The 27,854-nt window shown below is 42.0% G+C and overlaps 1 protein-coding gene across 1 annotated transcript in view; it reads right to left on the bottom strand.

Moving 5' to 3' along the window:
- Positions 1 to 27,854, bottom strand: part of FRYL (FRY like transcription coactivator) — a 336,418-nt gene that overhangs the window by 123,405 nt on the left and 185,159 nt on the right. Inside the window, exons 24-32 of the mRNA XM_065404953.1 lie at positions 24,180 to 24,304; positions 18,722 to 18,779; positions 16,244 to 16,335; positions 13,286 to 13,458; positions 12,668 to 12,828; positions 11,932 to 12,042; positions 10,776 to 10,930; positions 9,871 to 9,970; positions 8,105 to 8,273 (exon numbers count right to left, since the gene is read on the bottom strand). Coding sequence (XP_065261025.1) covers positions 8,105 to 8,273; positions 9,871 to 9,970; positions 10,776 to 10,930; positions 11,932 to 12,042; positions 12,668 to 12,828; positions 13,286 to 13,458; positions 16,244 to 16,335; positions 18,722 to 18,779; positions 24,180 to 24,304 — 1,144 coding nt within the window. The remainder of the gene's footprint in view (positions 1 to 8,104; positions 8,274 to 9,870; positions 9,971 to 10,775; positions 10,931 to 11,931; positions 12,043 to 12,667; positions 12,829 to 13,285; positions 13,459 to 16,243; positions 16,336 to 18,721; positions 18,780 to 24,179; positions 24,305 to 27,854) is intronic.

Below are 27,854 nucleotides of genomic sequence, written 5' to 3'. Positions count from 1 at the left end.
AACTCTGTCTCAGCACAAAGATGTTTTTGCATCCATAAGTGAGACATGGACTTCATTCAGGAGGTGACAAGAACCATCAGTTGAAAAAGAAACAGTTACTAATTGTTCCGTAGCTACTGTGCTTCAAATGTGTTGCACATATCCATTCTACTTCAGGTGTGGGCACACTCAGTGCACAGTTGTCGGAGATTTTTCCCTTAGCGGTACCTGGTCAGGGTGGCTCATGTGCCCTCTGCTGCATGATGGTGCTGCGCCACCCTTGACCCTCCTTCTCACTGCTCATGACAATTGTTGGAATGTATTCCTTGCTAGTGCAAGTTTTTCCTCTTATTTGTATATAGTTTGTACCTGTTTTAGTAGTTCGGTTTTGGTTAGTTATAGATAAGTTTTGTTTTTTTTTAAGTGTTTTCAAACACTTCAGTTCCTGTTCCTGGGTACTGGTACTGTTGCTGGGGCATGCCTCAGTCACCAGGGTTTAAACCCTGCCAATTTTGCAAGCCGCCAATACCGCTGAATGACCCACACTCCAGCTGCCTGAAGTATCTTGGGGAGACTCATGTCAGGGTTCAGTGTTAAATTTACAGAGACTTTAAACCTAGAAACGCAGTGAGGTCAGGCTTAAGTTTTTGCTGATGGACGCAGAGCTGAGGTCACCATTGGCGTAACGAAGGTTCTTCGACATGTGTGTCCCTGTAGGTGCTCCACTTTAGGTGTCGGTGCGTCCCTGCACCACAGATCAGAGATTTTCAGTGGCAGTGCTTGGTCGGGGCGCGTGTGCACAGTAGTCATCTTGCGGTACCATTGGCACCTCATTTAGCGTGTGTATGACCTGACCTGTTCAGTTCCTTCTCTATTGCAGGCACGAACTCCGAACTAGAGTGGTGGAGGGTGGGTAGTGGAGCACCCACAGCGGGACACATCTCGAAGAACCCTTGTTACTGCACAAGATGAGTAACTTCCTCTTCTTCTTTGAGTAGTGTCCCTGTGGGTGCTCCACTTCAGGTGTCTGTAGAGCAGTGCCCCACTGTGGATGGTAGGGGCTTTGGAGTTGTGTGTGTTGTTGCAGAGAGCCTGGTAAGGCCTAATATAGGGCTTGTCTACAGTGGCAATTTACAGCACTACAACTTTCTCACTCACACTGCCAGGCGCAACAAGTAAGGGAACCAAGTCTGTCTGGACCACGTTGGAACAATTAGTATGATATGGGCCTTGTCAGTCCGTATCTTGTGACTGACTCACGAGATTAGAGGTATTGGTGGGAATGCGTACATGAGTAATGTGTCCCACAAGATGAGAAAGGCATCCCCTAGTGACTTGGGTGCCAGTCCCACCCTGGAGCAGAAAAGTGGGCACTTGTGGTTTGTTGCTGATGCAAACAGGTCTACAGATGGATAGCCCCATTTTTGGAATATTGATTGGAGGATACTGTAGTTTATTTCCCATTTGTGTTCCTCAGAGAAGTGTCTGCTTAGTGTGTCCACCATCATATTCTGACATCCCAGGAGGTAAGATGCCAAGATGGTTATACTGTGGTTAATGTACTAGTTCCACAATTTCAGGGCCTTGGTGCAGAGTGAATGGGAATGAGCTCCTCCTTGACGATTGATATAGAACATGCATGCTATGTTGTCAGTCAGTATGCGGATTGATTTGTTCCAGATGATTGGGAGGAAGTGCCTACATGCATTGTATACCGCTTGGAGCTCCAGGAGATTGACGTAGAGCTGAGTTTCCATCGGTGACCATTAGCCTTACATGGTGTACTGGTCCAAGTGAGCTCCCCAGCTTATAAGTGATGCGTCGGTCATGGTTATTAGTGACTGAGGATCCTGTTGGAAAGGAATCCCTGTGCAGATGCTTTCTGGTTTCATCGACCTTTGAGAGTACTGTTACTCTTTTGTTTAGACTGTTTGCAGGGGGTGTACACAGGGCTCAGCCAGCCCTGTAGGCAACGCCTATGCAGTCTCATATGTCTCACCACGAACGTCATGGCTGCCATGTGACCTAATAGCTGTAGGCAGATTTTGGAGGACGTTTTAGGGCTGCCAGTGACTGTCGAGATGAGGTTGGTTATTGTCATGAATCTGTGATGGGGCAACAGTGCCCTGAGCTGTGTGAGGTAGGCCCGGTGAATTCCAGTTGTTACTGGGTTCAGTGTAGATTTCTGTATATTTATCTGCAACCCTAGTGTCTGGAACAGCTCGATGGTTGTCTACATCATGTGTGTCGCTTCTTCCCGAGTTGTGCCTTTCAGTAGACAATCGTCTAGGTACGGGAAGATCATCACTCCTCTTCTCTGTAAGTGGACCACCACTACAGCAACAGTTTTTAAAAAAACTTGAGGGGCAGTGGAAAGGCCAAAAGGTAGTATTCTGTATTGGTAATGGTTGACCCCTACCGTGAATCTTAAAAATCATCTGTGCGCTGGGTGTATGGTAATATGAAAGTAAGCATCTTGGAGGTCGAAGGCTGAAAACCAGTCCCCCTTGTCCAGAGCTGGAATAATTGTGGCCAGTTTGACCATTTTGAATCTGATTCTGCACAAATTTGTTGAGCTTCCAAAGATCTAAGATGGGCCTCCATCCACTGTTTTTCTTTTTGTTGAGAAAATAATGGGAGTAAAAACCCTTCCCTTTGTATTGAGCTGGAATTTTCTCCATAGCACCCAATGTAGGAGATGGTTCACTTCCTGTTTTAAGAGGTGCTCGTGAGAAGGGTCCCTGAAGGACTCTAGGGCCACCCTGCGCACCTTAGCCATAGACGTGTCTCCTAACAAAAGACATTGATACCAACTGTACCAAAAGGGCAGACACACCTCTTTCCACCACCCACAACAACAGCAATTTGACCAGAACAGACATAAACAATGTTCACAAAGACATAGGGCTACTCAAACTCAGTCCTCCTCTTCATAACCATCTACCACCAAGCCACAGTTTTGAAGTCTTGGTCGAGGATCTGAATGATCTCCCCCACAATACAGCGCTGTCAGATACTCCTACCCAACCTTGTGGCCACTGCCTGTGCCTGTTCTATTGCATACCTGGGCAGCAATAACAACGGAGCAAAGGGTACAGGAGATTATAAGATCGGGTAATGCCATCCCCTTCCTCTCCCTTCCCACTCCCCTACCCCTTTCCCTGTCCCTCTTTAGGTGGCCCTAGAGTCCTTCATAGAGTTCCCCGGTTGAAGGGGAGATCTTCTACTTTGAGTTGGAGATCTTTGGGGATCCCGGACGACTGCAACCACGAAGCCCTATGCATTATAACTGCCATGGCCGTTGTTCTCGCTGCAGTGTCCGCTACATCCATCCTCCGGTAAGGAATTCTTGCAGCTTACTATAATTGTCATAGTTGTACTTGGCTAAAAGGGCCGAATAATTGGCTACCTGCAATTGGAGTGTAGCTAATGAGTATACTTTTCAGCCTAAGAGGTCTAATTGTTTATGTTCTTTGTTCTGTGGAGTGGACCGGAATTGGGGTTGTTAGCTGTGATGGTTATCAGCTTCCACCACTAGAGAATTGAGTTATGGATGAGAGAACAAAAAGTCCACCCTTTTAGCTGGGAAGAAGTACTTCCTGTTTTGCTCTTTTGCTGGTAGGTGGTATGGTTGCGGGGGTCTGCCAAACAGTCTCTGCCAGTTCCATTATGGCATCATTTATTGGTAGTGCGATTTTGGATGTAGTGGATGTCTGTAAAATTTGCAGTAGCTTGTACTTGTTTTCTTGCACCTCTTCTAGGGAGATATCTTGGCTGGCAGATACTCTTTTAAAGAGTTCCTAAAATTGTTTCAGGTCATTAACTGTGCTTGGAGGTGGTGGTAAGACTGCCTCGTCAGGAGAGGACGAGTTGTGGGCTGGGGAAATGTCTGCATGGTCCAAACCTCGTTCCTCCTCATCTACCATGTTCTCTGGTGCTTCTGACGTCTCTCTGCTTGGAGAAGGTGGAGAACAAATTTCCCTCCAGGCTGGAGTTGAGGGCCTAGTGTAGTGAGCCTTATATGCCACCCAGGGGCCCCGGGGGGCCACTGCATGGGAAAGGGCATCAGTGGACACATCCAGCATTGCCTGTACTAGTGCTGCATCTCATGAGGTTGGCGACATTTGATCTTAACAGCTTCCCATGGTGGTCTTCGCCCCATGGGTGAAGAGTGTTGGGAGGAGAAGCAGCTCCCATGTACTTCCTCTTCATCACTGGAAGTGGGCTGGGGAGCAGAAGAAGTGGACAACTGCTCAGTTATTTGGTCCAGAGATCCCTCAGTACCGCTCAAGGGTGATTGCAGCACCGAGGAGACCGCTATGTCCTTGTGCTGTAGAAACTGCTGTGTAGTCGCTTGTTTCTGTGGCGGTGGTGCCGCTGGTGCAGATGCAGTTGGTGCCTTTGTTGAGACGGTCGGTGCCATTCTTGGCCTGTCTGTCAGTGCCGATGACTGAGTTGGTGCCGGTGGGGGCAGCATTGATCTCAGTGCCCACTCCCATACTGGGGTGGTTGGTGCCGGGGAGGAGGAATGTCTCAACTCCATTTGGGAGTGGCGGGGCTTGGCAGAGATCTACGGAGGGACAGGGACAGAGGTGCCCGGAGCCTCAAAGGTGCTCACTTTACATGAGCTCGGCACTTTGGATAGCGACCTCGCCGGGGACCTCTTCTTTCTCTGAGTGTCCCTATTAGGGGAGATTGCGGCTCGCTTTCTAGATGATTTGAAAGACTGAGCACTCCCATTAGCAGAGATTTTGCTCAGAGAACCATCTGCTGATGCTGATTTTGCTCTCTGAGAAGGCTGAAGGAACTTTTCCATCAAAATCACCTTGAGGCGGAGATCTCAATCACACATTGCCCGACTTTAAGGTTGCTGCAATGGGCACATTTTTGAGGAATATGCGTTTCCCTTAAACAATGGACACACAATGAGTGGCCATCTGAGATGGTCATTGTCTCACAACAAGAGTCACATGATTTAAACCCGGGTGAGCTGGGCACCATGGCCATTAAGTTTCCCAATGGGGAAAGAGTGGGAAAAACAACAATTAAAAAATATCTATTAAAAAAAAAATGGGGGGGACAGGGGACAATAAACTAGACTTACTAAACTATAGCTAATCTAACTATTTCTATAGAGAGAAAAACAAAGAGGCAGCACTGCCACTGAGCTCCGTCTGCAGCCAAGGACGGTTGAGAAGGAACTGAACTGGTCGGGTCGTCCGTGCTACATGAAGCACCAACGGCACCGCGAGATGACTACTGCGCACTTCTGCCCCGACTGAGCACTGCCACTGAAAATCTCTGATCTGTGGCACAGGGACACACTGACACCTAAAGTGGAGCACCCACAAAGACACTATTTGAAGAACAACATTTGGTTTACTAAAAAGCGACAGAGTCCTGTGGCACCTTATAGACTAACAGACATATTGGAGCATAAGCTTTCATGGGTGAATACCCACTTCGTCACTTTTTACAGATCCAGACTAACACGGCTACCCCTTTGATATTTGGTTTACTTGACTGTTTGAACTCTGCTTGCAGCCTAGGTAGATGAACTCATCAACACTCTCTATGGTACTCAACTCCACCTGAACTGGGGATTCTGGTGTCCAAGCTACAATGTTCTTGACATTGGTTTTCTGCCATGAGACGTCTGACCCCACCTTGTGGGTGGCATCTTGGGGACCTAGGAGTGCAAGGCTGAAATTCTCCCACTTCTCTATAAGCAAGGCAGTGTCGTCAGCCTTGATTACTTGACTGGTAAACACTTCTTGACCAACCTTGATTCCGATGTATGGAGTAGAAAGTCCTAATATATAGCCAATAGCTCGACAGAACAGTGCCAGGGCAAGAATGTATCCCTGACACACACCTGAGGGTGTGTAGAAATGCAGCGAAAGCTGTGACCCAATGTGTACTCTTGCACAGGTTTCAGTGTGGAGATTATGCACCAGATTTAACAGAACATTTGGAACACCAATTCCTTTCAGTGCGACTCAAAGTGCTGACCTGTCAACTGAATCAAAAGTTCCTTTGATACGGAGGTGTGCCACATGAAGCAGGTGGTTAAATTCTCCATGCAACTCAGCCAGAAGCTGGAGGGTAAAGACAGTGTCCATTGTTGACCGTCTGCAGTGAATCCTGATTGCTGACAATGTCTGTTATGGGACAGCTGCATCCTACCAACCAGAATGTGAGCAAAAATCTTTCCAGGGACCGATACCAATGAGATTGGCCTGTAGTTCCACACTCGGTGCAAGATCCTCTGCCCTCATTTAGGGACATATGATGCCCTCTTTGCATTCTGCTGGTACTTTGCCTAATGCCCACATTTCTAAGAACAGGTTATTTAGGCCCATGCGCACTGGCTCCAAGGCACCTTTGAGTAGCTTGGGTGGAATACCATCAGATCCAACAGCATATCCATCCTATAACTTTTGGATGTCCTTTCAAGCTTTCTCGAGTGATGGAGAATCAGTGTTCATCCCTGGATGTACAGCTGTGTAGTTTGCCAGGTCATGTAGCTCTAAACAGTCATCAGCAGGACCATGGTTCAGCATGCTTTCATAATGTGTTTTCCATTGGTCCAGGATCTCATCCGTCAATGTGCAGGGAGAGCTGTCTGGTTTCATAATGAGGATGTTAGAAGGCTGCCAGCCAAGCACGTGACGGCACGATACAGATTGTTGTTCATAGGCAGCCTTATTTCTACAGAGTTCTGTTAAAGTTAAAGGGTCTCCTCAAAGATGTTCACAGGTGAATTCTTTTGTGGGATTTGAGTTTAATATAGCAATATTCTTCATGCATTAATCTATTCATATTGATTCAAATTGAAAATCTAGATTCTTTCCATCTCACTTCAGATTATTATAAAATATTTCACTTGATTATGGAGCCAAGAACTGCAGGATAAAAAAGGATTCCAATTTTGGCTTTCAATTATTATTGTACTTATTTTGGTGTTTAATTTTGACTGCTGGCAGGTTAGCACATATAACTTTATAAAACAAAATTTTTATAATGTTAATTCTGATTGCATAAATTCAAGAAACATTAGTTGTTTCAATAACAATGAAACAAGTTTTAAAAAATATGCAGAAGTTTAAAAAGAGACTTGTTTATGATATGCATGATTTATTCGTAAACTAAGTGGAAGCATGTAAATTAAGCAATTTACCGCACTGCTGCTATACACTGCCAAAGAGTGAACCACAGAGTGTGAGAACAGGAAGTGATATGGGCTATATTTTACAGTGAACAGAATGTGTTGGCACGTGAATTTTCTTGTAAGGCTCTTTCAAGTAAATCTGCCATTTTATGTTTTTTTGTGTTTATTTTTTAAAACTGATTCTTGTACAATTAGTCAGTGTTTTATCAGCTATTTTTCAGTACAAACTGACAAACAAGATCTTTAAGTGTAGAAAAACTTTAACCAGATTGTTAAGTTTAATCAACATGATAGTGTCCCTGTAATTAATCACTTGAAAGTGAATTGAAAACCTAATTCAATTTTTTTTTTAATTTTTGAAAAATGTGTTAATTGACTCTACTAATTAGACCAATAAGAGTTAAAATTATTTCTGTGTTGAATAACCAATGATTTAAAATCCTGTCCCTTACCAATATCCTCCAAATATATCTTTGTATGCTTAGATATCCGAGAGTAAGTCATTCTGTGAACTGTAGTACCAGGAATATCACTACAATCCATTCAAGCCACTGTATCTAAGCTGTCACAAACTGATGTGTTCTAGGATATCTACCACAAATAAGGAAATTCTAAGGGCAGGGAAGGGGAAGAGAGAGAATTTTTAAAAACATAGTTAAAACTTATGTCTGTGATGAGTGATCCCTCACAGCTGGTCAATGGGGCAGTCAGAATAATTTTCAGGGTTTCACTCCATTTTCACTTTAAAAAACATTACGTTTCAAATCTGAACAAAATGGGAGGGAGGGAGAGAGAGAGAGAAACTGTCATGTAACAAACTCAGCCTCCTCCACCCAAAATTCATTTGTAGTTCTTTGGTTTAAGCTTAGTGACCTACCTGTAATTAGATTACTGAAAACAAGGATTCAAAATTTCTAAGGACCACTACCAGCCTGGTTAAGTACTCTACTGTACCTGAGAAGACAGCAAGAGTTAGCTCAGGGTATGTCCTTGCTAATTCCTCCGACAGTTGATAATATGACACAGAATACAGGTGTGGCAAAGGAGAAGGCTGACCCAGTATCCCATCACCTCTCTGAATCTCCAATTTGTGAGCATAGCGAAACATCTTAGGTTCCAAGATCTGCAGCAATAAAATTCAGATATTTGAAGCTAAATACAGAGCTGGGATTACATGGTTATCTTCTGAGGAAACATAATATATATTGTGCCATCATTTAAAGTGGGGCGGCCAACCTGTGGCTCTGGAGCCACATGCGTCTCTTCAGAAGTTAATATGCGGCTCCTTGTATAGGCACCGACTCCGGGGCTGGAGCTACAGGCGCCACCTTTCCAAGGGTGCTCACTGCTCAGTCCCTTGCTCTACCACAGGCCCTGCCCCCACTCCACCCCTTCCTGCCCTCTCCCCTGAGCCTGCCATTCCCTCACTCCTCCCCCTCCCCCCCCAGAGCCTCCTGCACGCCACAAAAGAGCTGATCGGGAGGTGCTGAGAGGGAGGGTGAGGCGCTGATTGGCGGGGCTGCTGGTGGGTGGGAGACGCTAGAAGCGGGTGGGAGAGCTGCTGGGGGACTGCTGACATATTGTTGCTCTTTGGCAATGTACATTGGTAAATTCTGGCTCCTTCTCAGGCTCAGGGTTGGCCACCCCTGATTTAAAGTGTTGCAGCTTAGTAGAGTCAAATTCTTGGCTATCTGGGACTCATTCCATTTGAGAACCAGTCAGAGCTGTCAATTTCAAAGTTCTATTTTCACATCCTATTGCATTAAATATAAGTTTTCCATAGTGAAAGTTGAAGTAATCAAGATCAATATTACCATACAATTTTTCCATGATTAATATAATTCCTGCTCAGAAATGGCTTAGGACTGGACTGGGACAGTGCAGTGCAGATCAGGTTTGAGATGGCAAAGCTGTGTGAAGCTAGTACAGCAGCTGTTGGTACTGTTTTATTTTAGTTTGATTGATCTTAAGCACTGACATTCACATAGGAACAGAGGGGAGAATCTCAAAATTGCTTAGCATTGGCCTAACTCTGCTCACATTGACACCAACAATAAAGTTCCCATTGAATTCAATAAGAATAGTGTCTAGCCAACAGTGAGCACTCTTAAAAATCCCACCCATTTGTGGGCTAAGCCAGGTGGCCACACAGAGGCATAAGATAAAGTAAGGCACCCTGCCTCTAATGCATTGCCTCCTCAGACCTTGGGACTGGAAGCATAGGGGTAAGTAGATGTTGATATTGTCCACACTATTCTTTCCTCCAAGTAGATGAGTGGGGAGTAAGCAAAGCCTTGGCCTGATGCTAAAGACTTTAAGCAAATTACTGCCCTACTAGAGAAAGTGGGGTGCAGGGAAAGAATTCTGCTTTCCCTGTGATAATCCTGGAATGGCACTGGTACACACTATCCCTTTCAGAGGGCCAACTTGAAAACCTTTATCTAGCTTTTATATTTTAAAACGATGCTGTGAAACAATATGGTCCAGATCCTCAGCTAGAGTAAATGGCCAGATAGCTACATCAAAGTCAATTTACCTGTGCGGATTCATAAAAGATAATGATCTGTCCCTAAATCTTTACTAAAAATGCAACAAAAATAATGCACTCTGCATTTCATTGATGAAGATAAAGCTGAATGATACCAGAAATATCTTTTTTTAAACATACAAGAGATTTTTTTTAAACATAAAATACATTAAAATGAAATTTTCTTACAAACCTGTAATAGTTGCATAGCAACTTCATAGATAGCCCTAGCAGAATCAGCTGCTTTAAACAGTATCAGATTTAGGAGGATCACTGTATCACACAGGTAATCCCTAGAGGAGAATCGTAAATATCAGTTAAAAAAAAACATGTTTTAAATACAGTAAAAGCTGTTTTATCTGGCATGTTGGGGACATGGGGGGGTACAGGTAAGTGAATAATGCAGATTAACTAAGAGGGAGAGAGTTTGGGTGCGGAAGGGGGTGCGGGGCTGGAGCATGGGAGGGGGGTATGGGATGCGGGCTCTGGGAGGGAGTTTGGGTGCAGGAGGGGACTCAGGGCACCAGATCCGGGGGGCGATCACCTAGGGCAGTTCCCCACAAGTGTCGACCTGTCCCGCCCAAGGATCCAGGAACCCAAGCCCCCTCCCGCACCCCAACCCCCTTCCCCAAACCCCCTCCAGCACCCCAACACCCATCCCCACACCCCCTTCCCACACTTCAAACCCCTCGTGGCCATTCCTCCACCTAGGAGCAGCAGGGACATGTCGCCACTTCCAGGGAGCCATATGGAACCAGGTAGGGAGCCTGCCAGCCCCGCGCCAACTGGACTATAAACGGGACTTTCTACGAAGATTAGAAATGCCGGTTTAGAGCCGGCATTAGGGCTGGATAACACAGGGCCGGATAACACAGCTTTCGCTGTATATGTAGCTATTTTAACTATGAATTAGCTAAGCAAAGGTAAGTTCATTTAGTTTAAGTATTGTATACAATAATATAGTTCAATGCTTTGAAATGTTTAACATTGAAAACAATATGGAAAACATGTTCCATTTAAGAGAAAACAAAACATTAATTCTATTTAAAACTGCAATTTGGGAAACTGAATTGTAAATTTAAGAATTCTCTTTTGTACCTATTCTGAAACACACTGGCTATGGCTTTAAAACAACCAGCTGCAACCCGCTTGGAACCCGTGTAACACCGGTCCACAGCCCAAAACAGGAGGTTACTCTGGTCAGGGTTGAGCTCCAACAGCAGCATAACTGCCTCACAGCCTAACTGATGCACCTATAGACCAGAAACAGACAACAGTTTAAACAATTTAAAAAAACAGCAAAAGGCAATGGTTTACAAAATAATTTTAATAAGAACAGATGACATTTAAAACTAACAAGTTGCAATAAGCAAGATTTAATTTAAAAAAAATAAAAACAGAGTAAACCTTAAAAATACTAATAGACAAAGATTTAACAGTTTTGTAGAATTAAGTTGTGCACTTTATTGGACCATATGACTGCATAATATCATTAATTTTATCCTCATTCTCCCAAACCATACCCTCCTATTGTTTTTTATTCTCACTTATTTCATGTCTTGACCTGGGCCATGTCCTGAAAACACAGATGCAGGACAGCAGTTAAGCACATGCTTAGTTCCACTGATTTCAGTGGGACTTAAGGGATGGACTTTCCCTAAGTGCTTTTCTGAATCAGAGCTCTAGATTGTAACCTCTTTGGGATAAGAATCCAGTCTTTCTATATGTCTGCATATTATCTAGCACAATAGGTCACCTAGGAGCTATTGTAATACAGAGAAATAAAACCAACAATAACTTCCTTTTAGACTTGAAAAGTTTTGTCTTCATAATTCCACATGGCTCCCCATGCATGATACAATCTCATTGAGCTTATGCACAAAGCCCCTACCTCAGCCATCTTTAATTCTCTCAGAGACCCACTACTGCTGTGCTGCTGCTTACAGTGAATCAACTTAATTTGTATATAATTTGTCAGCTGCTGTTCCTGTTCCCTTTCACTTAACTTCTGTCTACTTGTCTGCCTGCTCTTAGACTGTGAGCTGCTTGGGAGCAGGGACCATTTTTCTTGAGCGATCAGAAAGTGCCTACTACCTAGTTAGCACCACTGTAACTAAATGCATTAATATGTAGTAATAATAATAAAGATGTATAAGGCGCAAGCTGATTTAGAACATTTGTGCCAATTTGACCTCAAGACTCTTAAATCACACACTGATGGTTAACAAACATTTATTGATGCTGCTTATGTTACCTTTTTATCTTGTGAATCCAAAATATTATCCAGCCATTTGTACAAATAACCATCTGATGAGAGTCCTACATTATCTGCAACAGGGCCACAACACAGTACAGCAGACATAGCCTTTAGAAAGTAATTGAAAAAAACAACACATTTGAATAATCAGATTGGGCTAGAGCAGTTATAGCTAATCCTTTAAAATACTATCAGAGAACTCTAACATCTATTCAGACCACTGCCAGGAGCAAGGCCACAAGGAACTCTGTTTAACATTTTGTTCAAGGAATAGCAGAACCAACCCTACAGCTCTGAATTCCCAGACAAGAGGAGCTGTCTGTTCTGAAAAGTTTACATTTGTTCCATAAGAGATAGTACATTAGTTTGGCTGGTGCTATACTGTAATGCACTCTGATACAGAAGATCGTTGATCTGAATGATCCTGAAATTCTCTCTCGTTGAGCAATTGGGGGGTGAGGGCATGGGAAGCTTAGCACAAATATAAACTTGTATTTGCTGCAGGACCATGCTGAAATTATGGTAGTGGGAAGGGGGCAGAGAAGTTCTGATTAGAATGTAAAAATAATTAATCCAGGAATAATCTGTGGCTGAGATAACATCTGCCTACATCAGCCAGGACAAGGAAAATTCCATGCTTGGACTAATGGCAAGGAAGTGCAAACTGGCAAAAATGTTTAAGTAAGGACAACACAGGGAAGTAATTTCTCAAGTTCAGAAAGTGTTAAAGTACCTTCAAAGCACAGTACTGGTGTCTGTTTATCTGCATGTTCCTATCACTGTATCTATCCAGGGGGGTAAACATGATGCTAAATGGACCTGCCCAGTGACTGAACAACATAAAGAGACTGTGACGTAGGCTCTGCTGAGGAAAAACACTTCTTCTCTGGTGCACTGTAAGAAAAGCACATACAGTATTTGACCCATTTTTCACTACAGTTTTTGTACACTAAATTTATAAGACAAAAAACAAAACAAAAAATTACCCAAATGAATTAGAAACAAGCACAGTACCATACAGGCAAAATTCAACAGCATAACAGCTTTTTAAAAAAGTTAATATATGCTCGAATGAATGTCACTGGTATGAAAGAACAGAAGCAGTATACAAGGAGTTTAGCAATTATTAGCCCGGAAAGAAACATGTTCAAACTTGGTAATCAAGTCTTTTAGTAACAAGAATTTAATTTTTAGATTTAAAAATACAATCAGTGATCACTTCTGAAAAGTTCATATTGTCAGTTTTAAATACCATTTTTAGCATGGTAAATTTCTACAACTTCAGGAACAATTTGTGGTTCTGGTGTATTAAAATGAGTCATCAAAACCTATTAAAGTGTAATGAGCATACCTGGAACATTTTGAATGATATTTGCCACTAAGGCACTAAAATGGCATCGGATATCTTTCAACGTGTCAGAGTCCTTTTCATTTTCTGCCTCCAGGAGTTGTCTAGTGAGATCGACATACTCCAATAAAGTGTTGTTGAGGGAATGTGTTTCATTATCAAGGCCACCGCTTGCACTTAAAAAAAAAAAATATTCAGAGTATGATGGTAAGTAGAGACATACTATATATTTCTTTAAAAAGCTTCAAAGGATATCTTCAAATTCAAGAATTTTTAAAAGAATTTTTACTAAACGAAGTCATTTTACTGGCATTTGGTTCGAGGCCCTTTCTTACCACATTTTTGTTGTCTTAGCAAGAAAAGCACTAATGAAACCGGACCCAATAACCAGGCCTTATAAATCAGGAGCATCTCTAATACTACTACAGATTCATAATATTTTGTTCAGGGTGATGGTTTAACACCCCCACCCCACCCCTCAAAAACAAACAAACAAACAAAACCGCTTGCTTATTATAACAAACAAGGTACACACCTAAAATAAATGGATAATTTAGATGTGCTTGGTCAAAAAGTAAATACTTTATCTTCTGAGCTAGACAAAGTCCTCAGTATTTTATGCTATGCTGCGGAGTACTAACTGGAACAGCAGCTATATACTCTATTCTAGATAGGTTCTTATATCAGCCTCATCACTATGGCATCTGAGTGCTTTCTAGTAGTGCTTTAAGTGATGTAACATCTGTCACATGTGGTTGATGCTCTCTCATCTTGTCCTCTGGAAGAGAACTGTGCGTGTAATGGAATGTTTTGTACTAGTAGGATTTTTTTTTCTTTAAATGTACACAGTGATCTGTTTATATTAGAGAAGGAAGGTCAAAGAAGTGTGCCTTGGCCTTGGAGCAGAAAGTGGTGAAGTTTGAGATAGTCCTCAGTTCCTGTAAGAGTTTGTTCCACAGACTCAGACTGGCAACAGAGAAAGTTCTGTCTCCTGCACAGTCAAGCAGCAGAGTTGTCAACAACAATCCTCATCCTGGAGCTTTAGGCTACTTTTTGATATGTTGAGCACAGGCCAGTGAGTACCCTGAAGACAAGTACTAAGACCTGAATATTACTCATATTCTATGGCAAGCCAGTGTAGACAGTAGAGGACAGATTTGATGTGCCAGCAGTAGCCCATGTTGCTGAGGAGATCCTCTACTAGCTGGAGTTTAAGGGCTGATGGCTTCATACCCAGGTTGCTGCACATTGCTGTAGTCCAGCTGGGAGGTGACAAAAAAAGTTTATCGCTGAGGGCAGGTCATCATCCACCAGGATGGGACAAAGTCTCCTAGCCACTCAGAGATGGTAGAAGGTGTTACTCATAGACGCTGCTGCTATGTAAGAGCACAGTGTTAGCAAGAAATCCTAAACTTCTAAACTACAAACTGAATTCACCAATTGGGTATATCTCTTCATCAAAGGAGACTTTACTGTGGCTGCAAACTGCTTTCCCCTCTACCCATCAGCATAACCTCTGTCTTGCTCAGCTTCAACCAGTTGCTCTTAATCAGTATAGCCAGCTAACCGTTATGCATGATAATATGACAAACACTCGTCACTATCATAAATTTGTAAAATAAAGATATTTTCCCCATGAATTGATGATGCTGAAATGTTTAGTACCTATCACTTTTGCATATCTACTTTAATGATCTGCATATAATTTTATATGTTCACCGGCACTATAAAACCTTCTATTATAATATGGTGGTGACATCGGCCCAGACAGCAGAGGTGCCAGGGTTTATACTGTGCAGAGGCTAGAACATACAATAGTGTAATGTACAAAAGTTTAAGTCCATTCTCAATTAAGCTGCTTAGCAACAGAATTTTCAAAGGCCATGATCCTGCAAAGGCATTCATCCATGTGGTACTTTATGCCTGTGCACAGTCTGATTAGCCTCAGTGGGAATCCTGAAGGAATAAGCATTTCTTACACAGATTTCTTTGCAGGATTGAAGTCAAAGTGTCCTTCATTTTACATAATATTTTATTGGATTTTTTTCCTCCTTTAACTCTTAGAATCAAAAGTCAAATTATTTGGCATAAAGTTACACAACAACAATGGCAGATACAGTCACCTTTTCACTTTTTTATCCTCCCAATACTCAAAATTTACAAGAGACTATTATGAAAATTATGCCTGATTTATAAATCTTAAAGGACTTCCATAAAAGTGATCTCTTACATTTTAGGATAGATTAACAAAAATTTATATTCCTATCTCCCCTGCCCCCCACGTTTTATTTTAAATATCTCCAGGGAGTTAAGTATTAATAGATCACATTTTCTTCTTTTCCCAGGACTCATTGTATAACATCAGGATGTTACTGCAGGAAGAGCCCAGTTAGATTATCTGTCTCCATCTTGGGATCTCAACTGTAAAAGTAGCTCAAGGGCTTTATACTTGATCCTGTAACTTAACTCATTCACTACTGACAAGGTCCCATACAAAAAGAACACACATGCAAACACATACCCGTGTCACACACTTACACATCTCATTGAAAACGTGAGATGTTCCATGGCATTTCAAATAAAATAGAGTGGTCAGTAACTTAACAGATGTAAATTTATAGATACTGATCAGCATATCTTTATGTTTTTAAAATTAGTATTTACAAACTCCTTGTGGATTTTTGTTTGTTTGCTTTATTTGTCTTTAAAGAAAACATGGGAACAAGGCAAAATATTAATTATTCCAGTATTCTATTATAATAGTGAAATATTATTGTCACTGAAATCCTCCTACAAGACTTATGGGGATTATTGTGTATTATGCTGCTCTAAATTAAGTTTTAAGTGATTGTTCAGTTGTACAATAAGGTGTACAAACAGACAAATGTATAAACTATTGGCTCTTAATTCAGAAGTTTGTTAGGGAAATAAACAATGCCTTCTCATCAACTCCACACCTACCTGTGACTAATAACACCAGCATCTGCCAGCAGTTCAAATATTCGTACTAGTTGTACTCGTAAAATATCTCGACGCCTGCGTCGTTTCATATTCTGTTCAATGGAAAAATACAAAATTACATGGAGCAGTGGAGTGAATAAGGATAATATCAGTTTGGCCTACAGGGACACTGAAACACAGTCATGACTCCACTCATGTTGGTACCACAGTTTTCAGTAGTGAGTCACAGATTTTTTTTTATTTAAACAGTTAGCAGATTTACTGTACAATTTTAAAGGACTAGACAATGGGTCACATTCATTCCTTGTGTAACCTCTCAGACTTCCATGAAGAACACTATTATTTACTTCTTCAACTGGGTACAATGGAAAATTATTGCTCCACGATTTAGACTGTTATGAGAGAGTGATTCTTTTACGTAGGGACTGTCCGGTTTGGCCAATGTACATTCCTCTCCTGGAACTGACACCTCTGCCATGTACATTGGCCAAACTGGACAGTCCCCACATAAAAGAATAAATGGACACAAATCGGACATCAGGAACGGTAACATACAAAAGCCAGTAGGTGAACACTTCCATCTCCCTGGATATTCTATAATAGATTTAAAAGTAACTATTCTTGGACAAAAAAACTTCAGAAAGACTTCAAAGAGAAACAGCAGAACTAAAATTCATTTGCAAATTTAACACCATTAATTTGGGCTTGAATAGGGACTGGGAGTGGCTGGCTCATTACAAAAGCAGCTTTGCCTCTCCTGGAATTGACACCTCCTCATCTATTATTGGGAGTGGACTACATCCATCCTGATCGAATTGGCCCTGTCAACATTGGTTCTCCACTTGTGAGGTAGTCCCTTCTCTTCATGTGTCATTATATAATGCCTGCATCTGCAACTTTCACTCCATGCATCTGAAGAAGTGAGGTTTTTTACCCACGAGAGCTTATGCCCAGATAAATCTGTTAGTCTTTAAGGTGCCACAGTTTCTACAGGGCTTGAACTGAGCAGGAACTGGCTGGAGCAAGAGGGGCAGGTGGAAACTGTTACTCTAACTAAAATAGGTTGTTTAGGGTCAGATTTTGTCCCCACACCAATCCATGGGACTACTTGTGGAATAAGGTAAAGGGTCAGATGTTGGCCTTCAACAAAGCTAACAACCTTTTAGAACCAGGCTCTGCCTCCCTTACTTGCATGAGAAGTACCATACTCTGCCAGAAGTCCCATTTAAATCAATGGGACAACTCAGCCTGAGAAGCAATGGCAGAATCCAGATCTCAGATTGTAAACTCTTCAAGGGGGCAGTTGTATTTAAATTTGTGTCTTATACAGCAAACACGTTGTGAAGAAAAGAAGGAAAACAATTACCCTCATTGTTTACCATTTGAGCCCAATGGTAACTTTTAGATCTAAATATATTAAAGTCTACTTATTCCAATGATGTGCCAATTGAACTCAAACCACTAAGTTATACATGAATAACACTACATGAATAAAGTTATCTGAAATTAAATTTGACATGATCTTCTGTAACAGTATATTGCATCTTTACATTTCACACCACCATACTGTAAAGTATGGATGTGTAAAGATTGGCATTTGTATGACTAACATAGGTACATATAGGGCTTTGAAAAAATGCATTATGGCACACAGTTGTGTGACAGGATTTGAAATTCATACTGGATGTTACTATCAGCTATGCTTAAAATATGAAATTCAGTGCAATGATCAAAAACAAAACAGTTATTATCTAGGGTACCTATCAATTGTCTTTTATTCTGTGTTCGTACAGAACCTATCACACTGGGGTCTTGATCCTTATTAAGGACTTTTGATGCTACCACAGAACAAATAATACACTGTTTTATGTCATCTTTTTGTTTTCCTTTGAATATACTGACATCCAGGCTCACTGCGGGTTAACAGCACTTGTTTGGTTCCACACTTCAATATGTACCATATATACTGGAGATATGCTATCCATCAGAGAAGCCTTGTTCGTAGGGCTGGAAGAGTCAGGTAAGTTAATGTTTTCTCCAAAAACTGTCCCAGTTAGAGAAATCATATTTTTCTCTCTCCTATGTGCAGTACACATGAGCCTCTCTGATTGATGGGATGTCACCAACACAACATTTTGAGTAAAAGCAAACAGACTGCATTTGGCTTGGATACTAGCACATAAAAAATAAGGTGGAAAAAATATTTTAAACTATTAGCTATTACTAACAAAATTACTGTGGCAAGAGAGGCTTTCAGTGCATAGTTCTAAAGTTAAGGGTTTGATAAAAAAATTAACATATATGTAAGTTACTTTGAAAGGAATAAAAAAGGTTTTGACTATTTTAGTTATTTATTTAAGCTACATTACTGTATGTTAGCCATAGCCGTTGAAGAACAGATAGTAATATTTCTCTACTATGTTTGTGGGAAAATAGCTATAATAAGATTCTGAATACAAATAAAAATATCCTTATTACCTCTGGTCTTCTTTCAAGTGCTTCCTTAATTATAGGATGTAATTCTTCTATTAGTTCCCTGGATAAAAATGATAGATCAATCACTGAATTAGTAGTGAAGATGCAAAATGTCTTACAGAAACGAATGTTGTAAAACTTACATTAAAAAAAGGAAAATATCTCTAGTTTTGCTTTCATTTACAGTGACTTTATGAATCAAATTAATATTTAAAAGACAGGACACTGACTTTGCTAATATGCAAGACAAAGGATCAATCTGACATTTCTCAAAGTAATAATAACTGAAAAGGAATTTACCATCTATTACAACACCAGTATCTGAGACAGCACAGTATAACAAGCAGTCCCCAGACTTCAGATTTGGTGGCATGTGGCCCAATACTTGTTATTAATGGAATCCCCACTAATTCATAGTACTGAGAATATGGACAATGTAGCAGAATACAGGTCAGTCAATCTAAGAAGATATTTTGAAGAATGGCTTAATCCTGGTCAGACAGTAGCATAGCGCTTTCTTAGATCTAGACTGTAGGCCAATCATCCCTGGTAGTGAAAGGGGTTTGGACAAGCTGACTGATTCTGGAAGAAATCAGGGACCAATTTAGACAAGAATTTGGGGGTGATAACAAATTATGGCCTTATTTTTATGGAATATAGTAAATGATGCCCCAGCCATTAGTGCCTGGATCTTTCAAACTCTCCAGGCTCCCAAAGAGGAATAAATATATGAAATAGAGTCTTTAGAAAAATCTTGTCACTATAAGATGAGAGAATTCAGTAGAGACCTGTCATTGTGAAGGAAAGGCCAAAATCACAAACAGGCACATACACACACTGAGTTGAAAGAGAGACCAGGTCATCCAAGGTGAAATTGATGGTTCGGAACAAAGGGAAAAGAAGACTGGCAAGAATAAGATCTTTACTGTCTTACCCAGATGGAGAACCATTTCCATTTCAAAGAGTAGGAGTTTCTGGTGGAAGGTTTCCTGTTCTCCAGCAGAAGTTTCTGGACTTACCCAATGCAATTATGTCCAAATTGCTCAACAGCCAGTATCTGAGCTCTCAGCTCAGGAATCAGTGTACAGAATCTGGCTCTACTCCTAGTGCAGGAGATCTACTGGGTGTGTGGAACTAAAGATTAGAGGATCAAAAACCAAGTGAAGCAAGTCAGAGTGCCGTAACTGAAGGGGTCATGCTCAGGCTACAAGAAACACCATGACACTTTCTCATCAGCTTTTCTGCAGTGATTTGGAATAAGAAATATTGGAGGGAAAGCACAGAGAAACATATGACTAGAGCAATGCATCTATTAAAGATTTCAGACTTCTCCCTCCTGGAGCAGAATTGTTTGCACTTAATATTGCATTCTGTGGCAAACTATTACATACAACATTACAAGTCCATTACATAGTCTCCCTACTGTGCAAGCAGAGTACTGGTCGTTGTTAGTTTGAGGGACCTCTCCTTCTGGGTGCTTAACTTCCTTTGGTGGCTGTTTTCTTCTTCTGGAAGATGGAGAATTGCAAGGGTGACATGGTGATTGACATGAGTTCAAAAATTTCATGGTTTCCTGATCGAGAAGCATTGAGCCCGCTTTCCACTGCAAATTGATATAATACAGAATGGTTGTATAGTTCTTTAAAATCTGAAGAGAGGTGACCTTCGGTTAAGACAGGAATTTCTTGCACGATAGCTAGATGAGTCTTAATTCCATAAGAACGGCTATAGTGAATCAGACTAAGGGCTGGTCTACCCTGGGGGGGTGGGGGGAGGGGAAGAGGTCGATGTAAGATACGCAACTTCAGCTACGGGAATAGCGTAGCTGAAGTCGACGTATCTTATTTTGACTTACCTCCCGTCCTCACGGCGCGGGATCGACAGCTGCGGCTCCCCCGTCGACTCCACTACCGCCGCTCGCCCTGGTGGAGTTCCGGAGTCGACTGGAGCGCGTTCAGGGATCGATATATCGCGTCTAGACGAGACGCGATACATCGATCCCGATAGATCGAATACTACCCGCCGATTCGGCGGGTAATCTGGACGTACCCTAAGAGTCCATCCAGCCCAGTATTGCGTCTTCTGACAGTGGCCAGTGCCAGACACTTCAGAGGGAATGAGCAGATCACAGCAATTGAGTGATCCATCCCCTGTCATCCAGTTCCAGTTTCATGCATTCATAGGTTAGTGACACCCAGAGTATGGGGTTGCGTCCCTGACCATCTTGGCTTATAGCCATTGATATACCAATTCTCCATTAACTTATCTAATTTTTGCTAAAACCCAATTATACTTTTGGCCTTCACAACATCCCATGACAAAGAGTTCCACAGTTTGACTTGGTGCTGTGTAAAGAAGTATTTCCTTATATTTGTTTTAAGCCTGCAACCTATTAATTTCATTGGGTGACCCCTGGTTCTTGTATTATGTAAAGGGGTAAATAACATTTCCTTAATTCACTTTCTCCACATCACTCATGATTTTATAGACCTCTATAATATCCCCCCTTAGTCATCTCTTTTGTAAGCTGAAAAGTCCAAGTCTTTTTAATATCTCCTCATATAGAAGTTGTTTCATACCCTAATCATTTTTGTTGCCCTTCTCTGTACCTTTTCCAATTTTAAAACCATCTTTTTTGAGATGGGGTGACCCAAACTACACTCAGTATTCAAGGTGTGGGCATACCATAAAGTACTATGGATTTACATAGTGGTATAATATTTTCTGTATTATCTATCCCTTTCCTAATGGTTCTGTTAGCTTAGATGCCCTTAGCTTACCACTTAGATGGTACAAAATGTTTCTTCTCAGTCTTCTGCAGAGTAGGTGGTGCAAGTGGCTGGGGTATGCCAGACCATCTTAGCTGGCTCTAAATATAGCCTCATTGATAGGAAGTGCCACTGTGCTCGTGCCAGCAGTCTGGACGATACCTAGCAATTTGTGAATGGTGTCCTGGACTTCCTCTAGAGGGACCGGAGTGTGCCCACAATCCTTCTCAGAAGGTCCTAGTCATCTGGTGGTGATGGTGAGGCTGGTGCAACTGCCTCCTTAGGAGATGAGGATGACAGTGGCACAAAGCGTCTGTTTATTCCTATTGCTCCTCTTCTTCATATTGTTCCTGAGATAACTGTGGTTTATCGATATAAGGCAATCTCTCTCTGAACTCCTGCTCTGATCCCCTGAACTCAGGGGTCTCAAATATAGGTCCAGGCACCCTAATAGGACAAGTAGAAGAAAGGATGTGGCCCCATGGAGAGTTTACCAATTGTCCTGCACTAGATAGGTCATGTGGAAGGAAGGAAGGAGTCCTGCAGAACCTGAAACCCCTATATGGGCTACTCTTGTGCCTCAGTTCAGACAGGGGACCAGAGTCTTCATCTCAAGATCATCCAAGGAATATGTATCCCCATATACCATAATTGGAGCTAATGGTATGGGATGCCTGGTAGCGCAGTGGTTCTCAACCAGGAGTCCGGGGCCCCCTGGGGGGCTGCAAGTAGGTTTCAGGGGGTCTGCCAACAGGGCTGGCATTAGACTTGCTGGGGCCCAGAGCAGAAAGATGAAAGCAGAAAGGCTTCAGCCCCAGGGCTCCAAGCTCCACCACCCGGGACTGAAGCCAAAGCCTGAGCAACTTAGCTTCACAGGGCCCCCTGTGGCATGGGGCCCCAAGCAACTGCCTTGCTTGCTACCCCCTAACCCTGGACCTGGCTTTTATATGCAGAAAAAACATTTGTGGCACAGGTGGGCAGTGGAGTTTTTATAGCATGCTGGTGGTGGTGGGGGCTCAAAAAGAAAAAGGTTGAGAACCCCGTGGTAGAGCCTTAGCTGGTTGACAGGATCGGTGAATGGTGCACCAAAGGAGTTGGTACGTCTCTAGTGATCACTGGTTCTCACAATATCAGTAATGTCCAGGTCATCTAAGATGTAGTACCCAGCTTTAGAAGATAGGGAGTGGGAAGGGCTTCTGCTTCTTGGTGAATCCGATGGTGTTTATTAAGGTTAGATAGGGGGAGCGGATACCGCAGAATCCTCCTTTTACCATGAGACACTATTGTTGGTATAGTCAGCAGTCGTTACCTTCCTTATCTTGCTGGGGCCACTCATTTCAGAGCACTCTTGGCTCCCGGTACTAACAGTGCAGATTCATGCTCCCTGTCTGCTCCTGACACACCTGTACCAGGACATGGAGTCTCACGAGATCTGGATGTAGGGGATTAAGTCCTCTTCTTAGATGAGGACTTTGGAGCATTTTTTTATGCAAGTGTTTGCTCACACTCTCCTTCCACCTGCGCTGTCTTCTGGGGTCTTCGGTTGTGACTTCCAATGATCCAGAGTCAGGGAGTACTGTGCTAGGAAGGGCACGTCTCAATGCTTCCAGACAACGTACAGGGGGGTCTGATCGCTCAGGGTTGCTCGACTGGAGCCTCAAAGAGGACTCTATCAAGAATATTTGGAGCGAGAACGCTCAAATGTCAAGTCCAAGGGAAAAAGGATGACAAATATTGCACTTGGAGGGAATATGTGACTCCCAAAACCAACATAAACAACTACTGTAGAACTTACTAACCAGGAAGACCAGGGACAGGCCATGCAGGACTTAACGCTAAGTATCTTGGGCATGCTACATATCCCAACAGCCTCCAGACCTCTGCTAACACTAACTGACTGACTAAGACTAAAACTAAATTAACTATAAGACAAAAGAGAACTATTTACAACAAACCTGAACTGGAAGCAGGAATGCTAGCAAAGCTGCAAACACTGGAAGGGTTCTGTCTGAGAGCACGAACAGTAGAAAGGAACTGAAGAGGTAGGTGGTCAGTCCACACCACTCCTTATGCCTTCAGTTTGGAGCACAAAGAGGTGCAGGTGCTGACAAATGGATGCCACTAGTAAAAATCTTCCAGGTGCATGGAGCACATACACACATTGAGTAAAATATGTATAGGGAGCATAACTCGAAGAAGAAGGGCCTGTTTTGCTGCTTTGATTTATTGGCTTAGTTAATTCACTCTATGAGTATTTTTTGCTGTTGGATGCTCATCATTTATGAATGTAAATGTAATTAACTGTTAGGGTGCCGAGAGCTTTTTGTATTGATGGTTTTTATTGTTATTTAAATCTAAAATATAAACAAATATCACAGAAGGCACAGTGAGCTGTAGGTCCATGTAACTGAGATGAGGAAATGTACTGTTCTAACCCAAAACTACAGCAACAACTACTGACTGATCTTGAGAGCTAGTGTGATTTGGGCTTCAAGGCAGTCTGTGTCTATTGTTTCAATATCTAGCAATTTTTGTCACACTGCTAACTGCTAAGAAAGAGGATCTATTCATTGCAGTTTTCAAGCCTCTTGGATATTTCTTTGTGTGTGGTTTTTAAAAAGTTAAACTGAAATCAGAGTTCAGAACAATTTCATGATCAATTAGCAATAAAATGGTTAGAGCACAAAAATTACCTAAAAGCTCCTGGGTTGGTCCTGCCAAGTCCCAGCACAAGGGATTCTGTAATTTCCATGCTCTCAGAGCGCATCATTGGAACTATGTGCTTAAACAAGGATGAAGGGGACGGACTGCCAATAATCTGAAAGGAGAAAAACGAATATTTTTTTCTAGCAAGTAGTTACACAGTATCCAGCTGGTAGCATTAAAAAACATTTAATTTTATTTTAAAATTATTTCCAAACTGAGAAGTTACTTGAAATAGTTATTATGAAAGGGAAACTTTTGCTCTAAACCAGTAACAATAGTCTCTCTGCATCATATTTTCATATCTTTATTGGGATGTTTTGTCCTCCCCATCCTTGTACAAATCTCATTTCCATCTGCAGACTGATATTTCTGGTTTTATATCAGGGCTTCTTTCTTGAGGGGATTGGCATCAAAACAAACATCTCCTCTACTTCTTTGGAATACAGGATCTCTCATATTGCATAGGGTTCCAGACCAAGTGCACAGGTTTTCAGTGGCCTCCATAATATTGACATTTTCTTCTTCCAGGCTGTACCTTTTGCCTGGAAAGCACCTCAAAAACCTGTCAAGCTGGTACCCTTCCCTCATTCAAATCCCTCCTAAAAACTCACTGTGACACAGGGATCTGTTGGTGCCATCTGGCCGTGGATCCAGGGAGCATAAGGATTACAGGGATTCCTGGTGTTTGGTATCTACATATTAGATCACCAAAGTGTGTCACGTAAGGTCTCTACTGAACGCCCATGTCACGTCAGCCCTCATAATCATTGTGAAATGTTATGTAAAGATAATAGGTAAGGAGCTATGTATATATACTGAAAATTATGTTCTTAAGGTCTGTGATTTGGGGCTGGTCACCAAAAGGTGAGAAGCATGTTTCTTTCAGGCATGAAATGTTTGTGTGTCTGTCTACAAGTAAATTGAGTATTGTATAGTTCACAACGGAGACCCATTTACAGTCTTGAGTCAAAGGGCTTGTGAAATCTTCCAACGAGGAAATTTACAGGAAGAAATAAACCAGCAGGAGGGAGTCCTATTTACAAGTGAGGACAATGGATTTTTGGACTATAACTGTAGGTAGAGAGAGCTGGTCTGCATCCTGTACTGAGGGGACCAGCTGAAAGCATGGCTTGTTTTGTGAAAATGGGATCACAGTCTAGCTGGCTGAAAAATGCTGGTGAGTAATACTAGGTTTTAGAATGTGTGTTATGATCTTATTTTATATGTAACCCTTTAATACTTCCATCTACTTGCTATTACTTGAATCTCTCTTTTTTTTGGTTAAATAAAATTCTTATTTTCACTATAAACATATCAAAGTGCTGTGTGTTCAGCGGAGTGGCGATCCTGATGTAAAACTGGTAAGCTGGCATGTATTATTCCTTTGGGAATACTGGATCTGTGAATTCTGTGAGTGCCCAGTGGAACAGAAGCTGGACACTCCAGGGGGATGTCCATAGGACTTGGGGTTGGAGTGTACACCATTAACCTGTAAAAAGAAAGTGGGACCTGAGGACACCTAGAAGGCAGTGCTTGTGTGGCCAAAGGCTGGAGGTGTTGGGGAACTGACCCACAGCAAGCACAGACAAGGTTTCTTCACACTAAAGACAGGTGATAGGTGTCTCACTACTCTGAATACTCCCAGCAAACATAGCTTTCACTTCAACTGCAAAAAGTCTATAAAAAATTAACTAATTTTCATTATCATCCAATATAAAGATTTTATTCACAACAAAGAGAACATGCAGTAACCACATCACAGCATACTCTTATTTACATAACTGTCCTTTCCCCTTCCTGTCCCCATCATGTTTAATTCTTTTTCTCACTGGCTGTATCATATCTAAATTCTAGGTTATAATTCCCTTTGGTGCAGGGAAATACGCCTATTTGCTTCGTGAGGCACCAGGAACATCTGTGAGCACAATAAACAAAAATAACTAGTTACTTACCTTACAGTAACTGGTTCTTTGAGATGCAGTCGTGCATATGCACCCCAAGCACTTGAATTCATATTCTTTTGGCCAGCAGTGTCTATTGGGGCCATACCTGTACCCCGAGTGTCCTTGTGCCTCCCAATGAAGCTCATAAAGGGCAGGGTTTCCTCAGCTGCTCAGCTCCTCAGTTTCTTCACCAATACAGAATCCAGGTGTTGTAGGATTCCGTAGTAGTGAGCAAGAAGGGCGGACTATAGAATATACATGGACAACACATCTTGAAGAACCACCATTTCTTCTTTTCCAAGTGTGTGTCCATATATATATTACACTGTCAGTGACTCACAAGCAGTGACCTAGATCACTGTAGGTGAGTTCAAGAATCTATCTGAACAGTAACTGCAAGACAGCCTTCCCAATGTGGGCATCAGATCTTGATGCTGCCTCTATAGAGCACTGTTGGGTAAATGCTCTACATATCTCGGTTATTGAAACATTTCTCAAGAAGGTTATAGAAGCTGCTTGAGCTCTCACACCATGGACAGTAACCCTCAATGGTGGGTCTAACTTGGCTATTTAGCATAACTTATATAGCATAACTTAATGCACATAGAAATCCAATTAAAAAACTGACCTTTCATCCTATCTTGAGATAAGTTATAAACAATCTAGGGGACACCCTAATTAGCTTAGTCCTGTCAAGGTAGAAGGAGAGCGCCCTAAGTAAATCTAAGGTGTAAAGTTAGCTTATCCTTCGTTGAATGTGGATTGAGAAAGAATACAGACAGATAAATTTGTTGGTAGAGATGAAAATCAGAGACTAGCTTTGGTAATAATGACAGATGAAATCTCAAAGTCACCCTGCCTTTAAAAAAATATAGTGTACGGAGGTCTTATGAGTGCTTGTATTTCTGCCACCCTTCTAGCAGATGTTATTGATACTAGAAAGTTGAATAGATGAAAGAAGAAATATGTTTCCTAGGGCTCAAGAGGTGGTCCCATCAAACCCATCAACACCATGTTAGATTCCAAGGAAGGGGAGCTCTCCTGACTGAGGGATACATCAGCATAAGGCCTTTCAGGAACCTAGCTACTCCAGGGTGAGAATATCAAATGACCTTGAACTGGAGGATGAAGAGCCGAGACGTCTGCTAACTGGACTCTCCAGGAGCTCAGCGATAGTCCAGAGATGTTGCTTAATAACAGAAGATAACCAGGTATATCAGGTATCTAGTCTGAAAGGGAAATAACTGGCACTGATATGCCCAGAATGTGAAACTCTTCCACTTGGCAGAGTAAGTAAGCTTCATAGTGTCCTTTCTTCTGTGCATAAGAATATTCTGCACCTCAGACAAACAGCTCCTCTCTACTAATGTTAACTAACCAGCATCCATGCTGAGAGGTGCAAAGAAGGTGGATTTGGATGGACAATCTGTCCTTATCTTTGAGATATCAGACCTGGCTGAAGAGGCAACTGGACTAGTGGTCAAATGGAGTGATTAATAAGGTTTGAGAACCAGAAACTGCCTTGGCCGTCCCAGGTGCTATCATGATCATCCTGAGACCTCTTGGGATCATTAGAATCAGCAGATAGGCATACATTAGACCCGGGGACCAGGATTAGGAACATGTCAGAAAGAGATAGCTGACTGACCTCCTGTAGAGCAGAATTTGAGACTTTTCTTGTTTTCTTTGATGGCAAATAGGTCTATGGATGGATGACCC

Source organism: Emys orbicularis, chromosome 5 (genome assembly GCF_028017835.1).
Source record: "Emys orbicularis isolate rEmyOrb1 chromosome 5, rEmyOrb1.hap1, whole genome shotgun sequence".
Lineage (NCBI taxonomy): Eukaryota > Metazoa > Chordata > Testudines > Emydidae > Emys > Emys orbicularis.
Note: the sequence above shows the minus strand (reverse complement) of the source record. Positions and strands in the feature narration are given on the sequence as shown.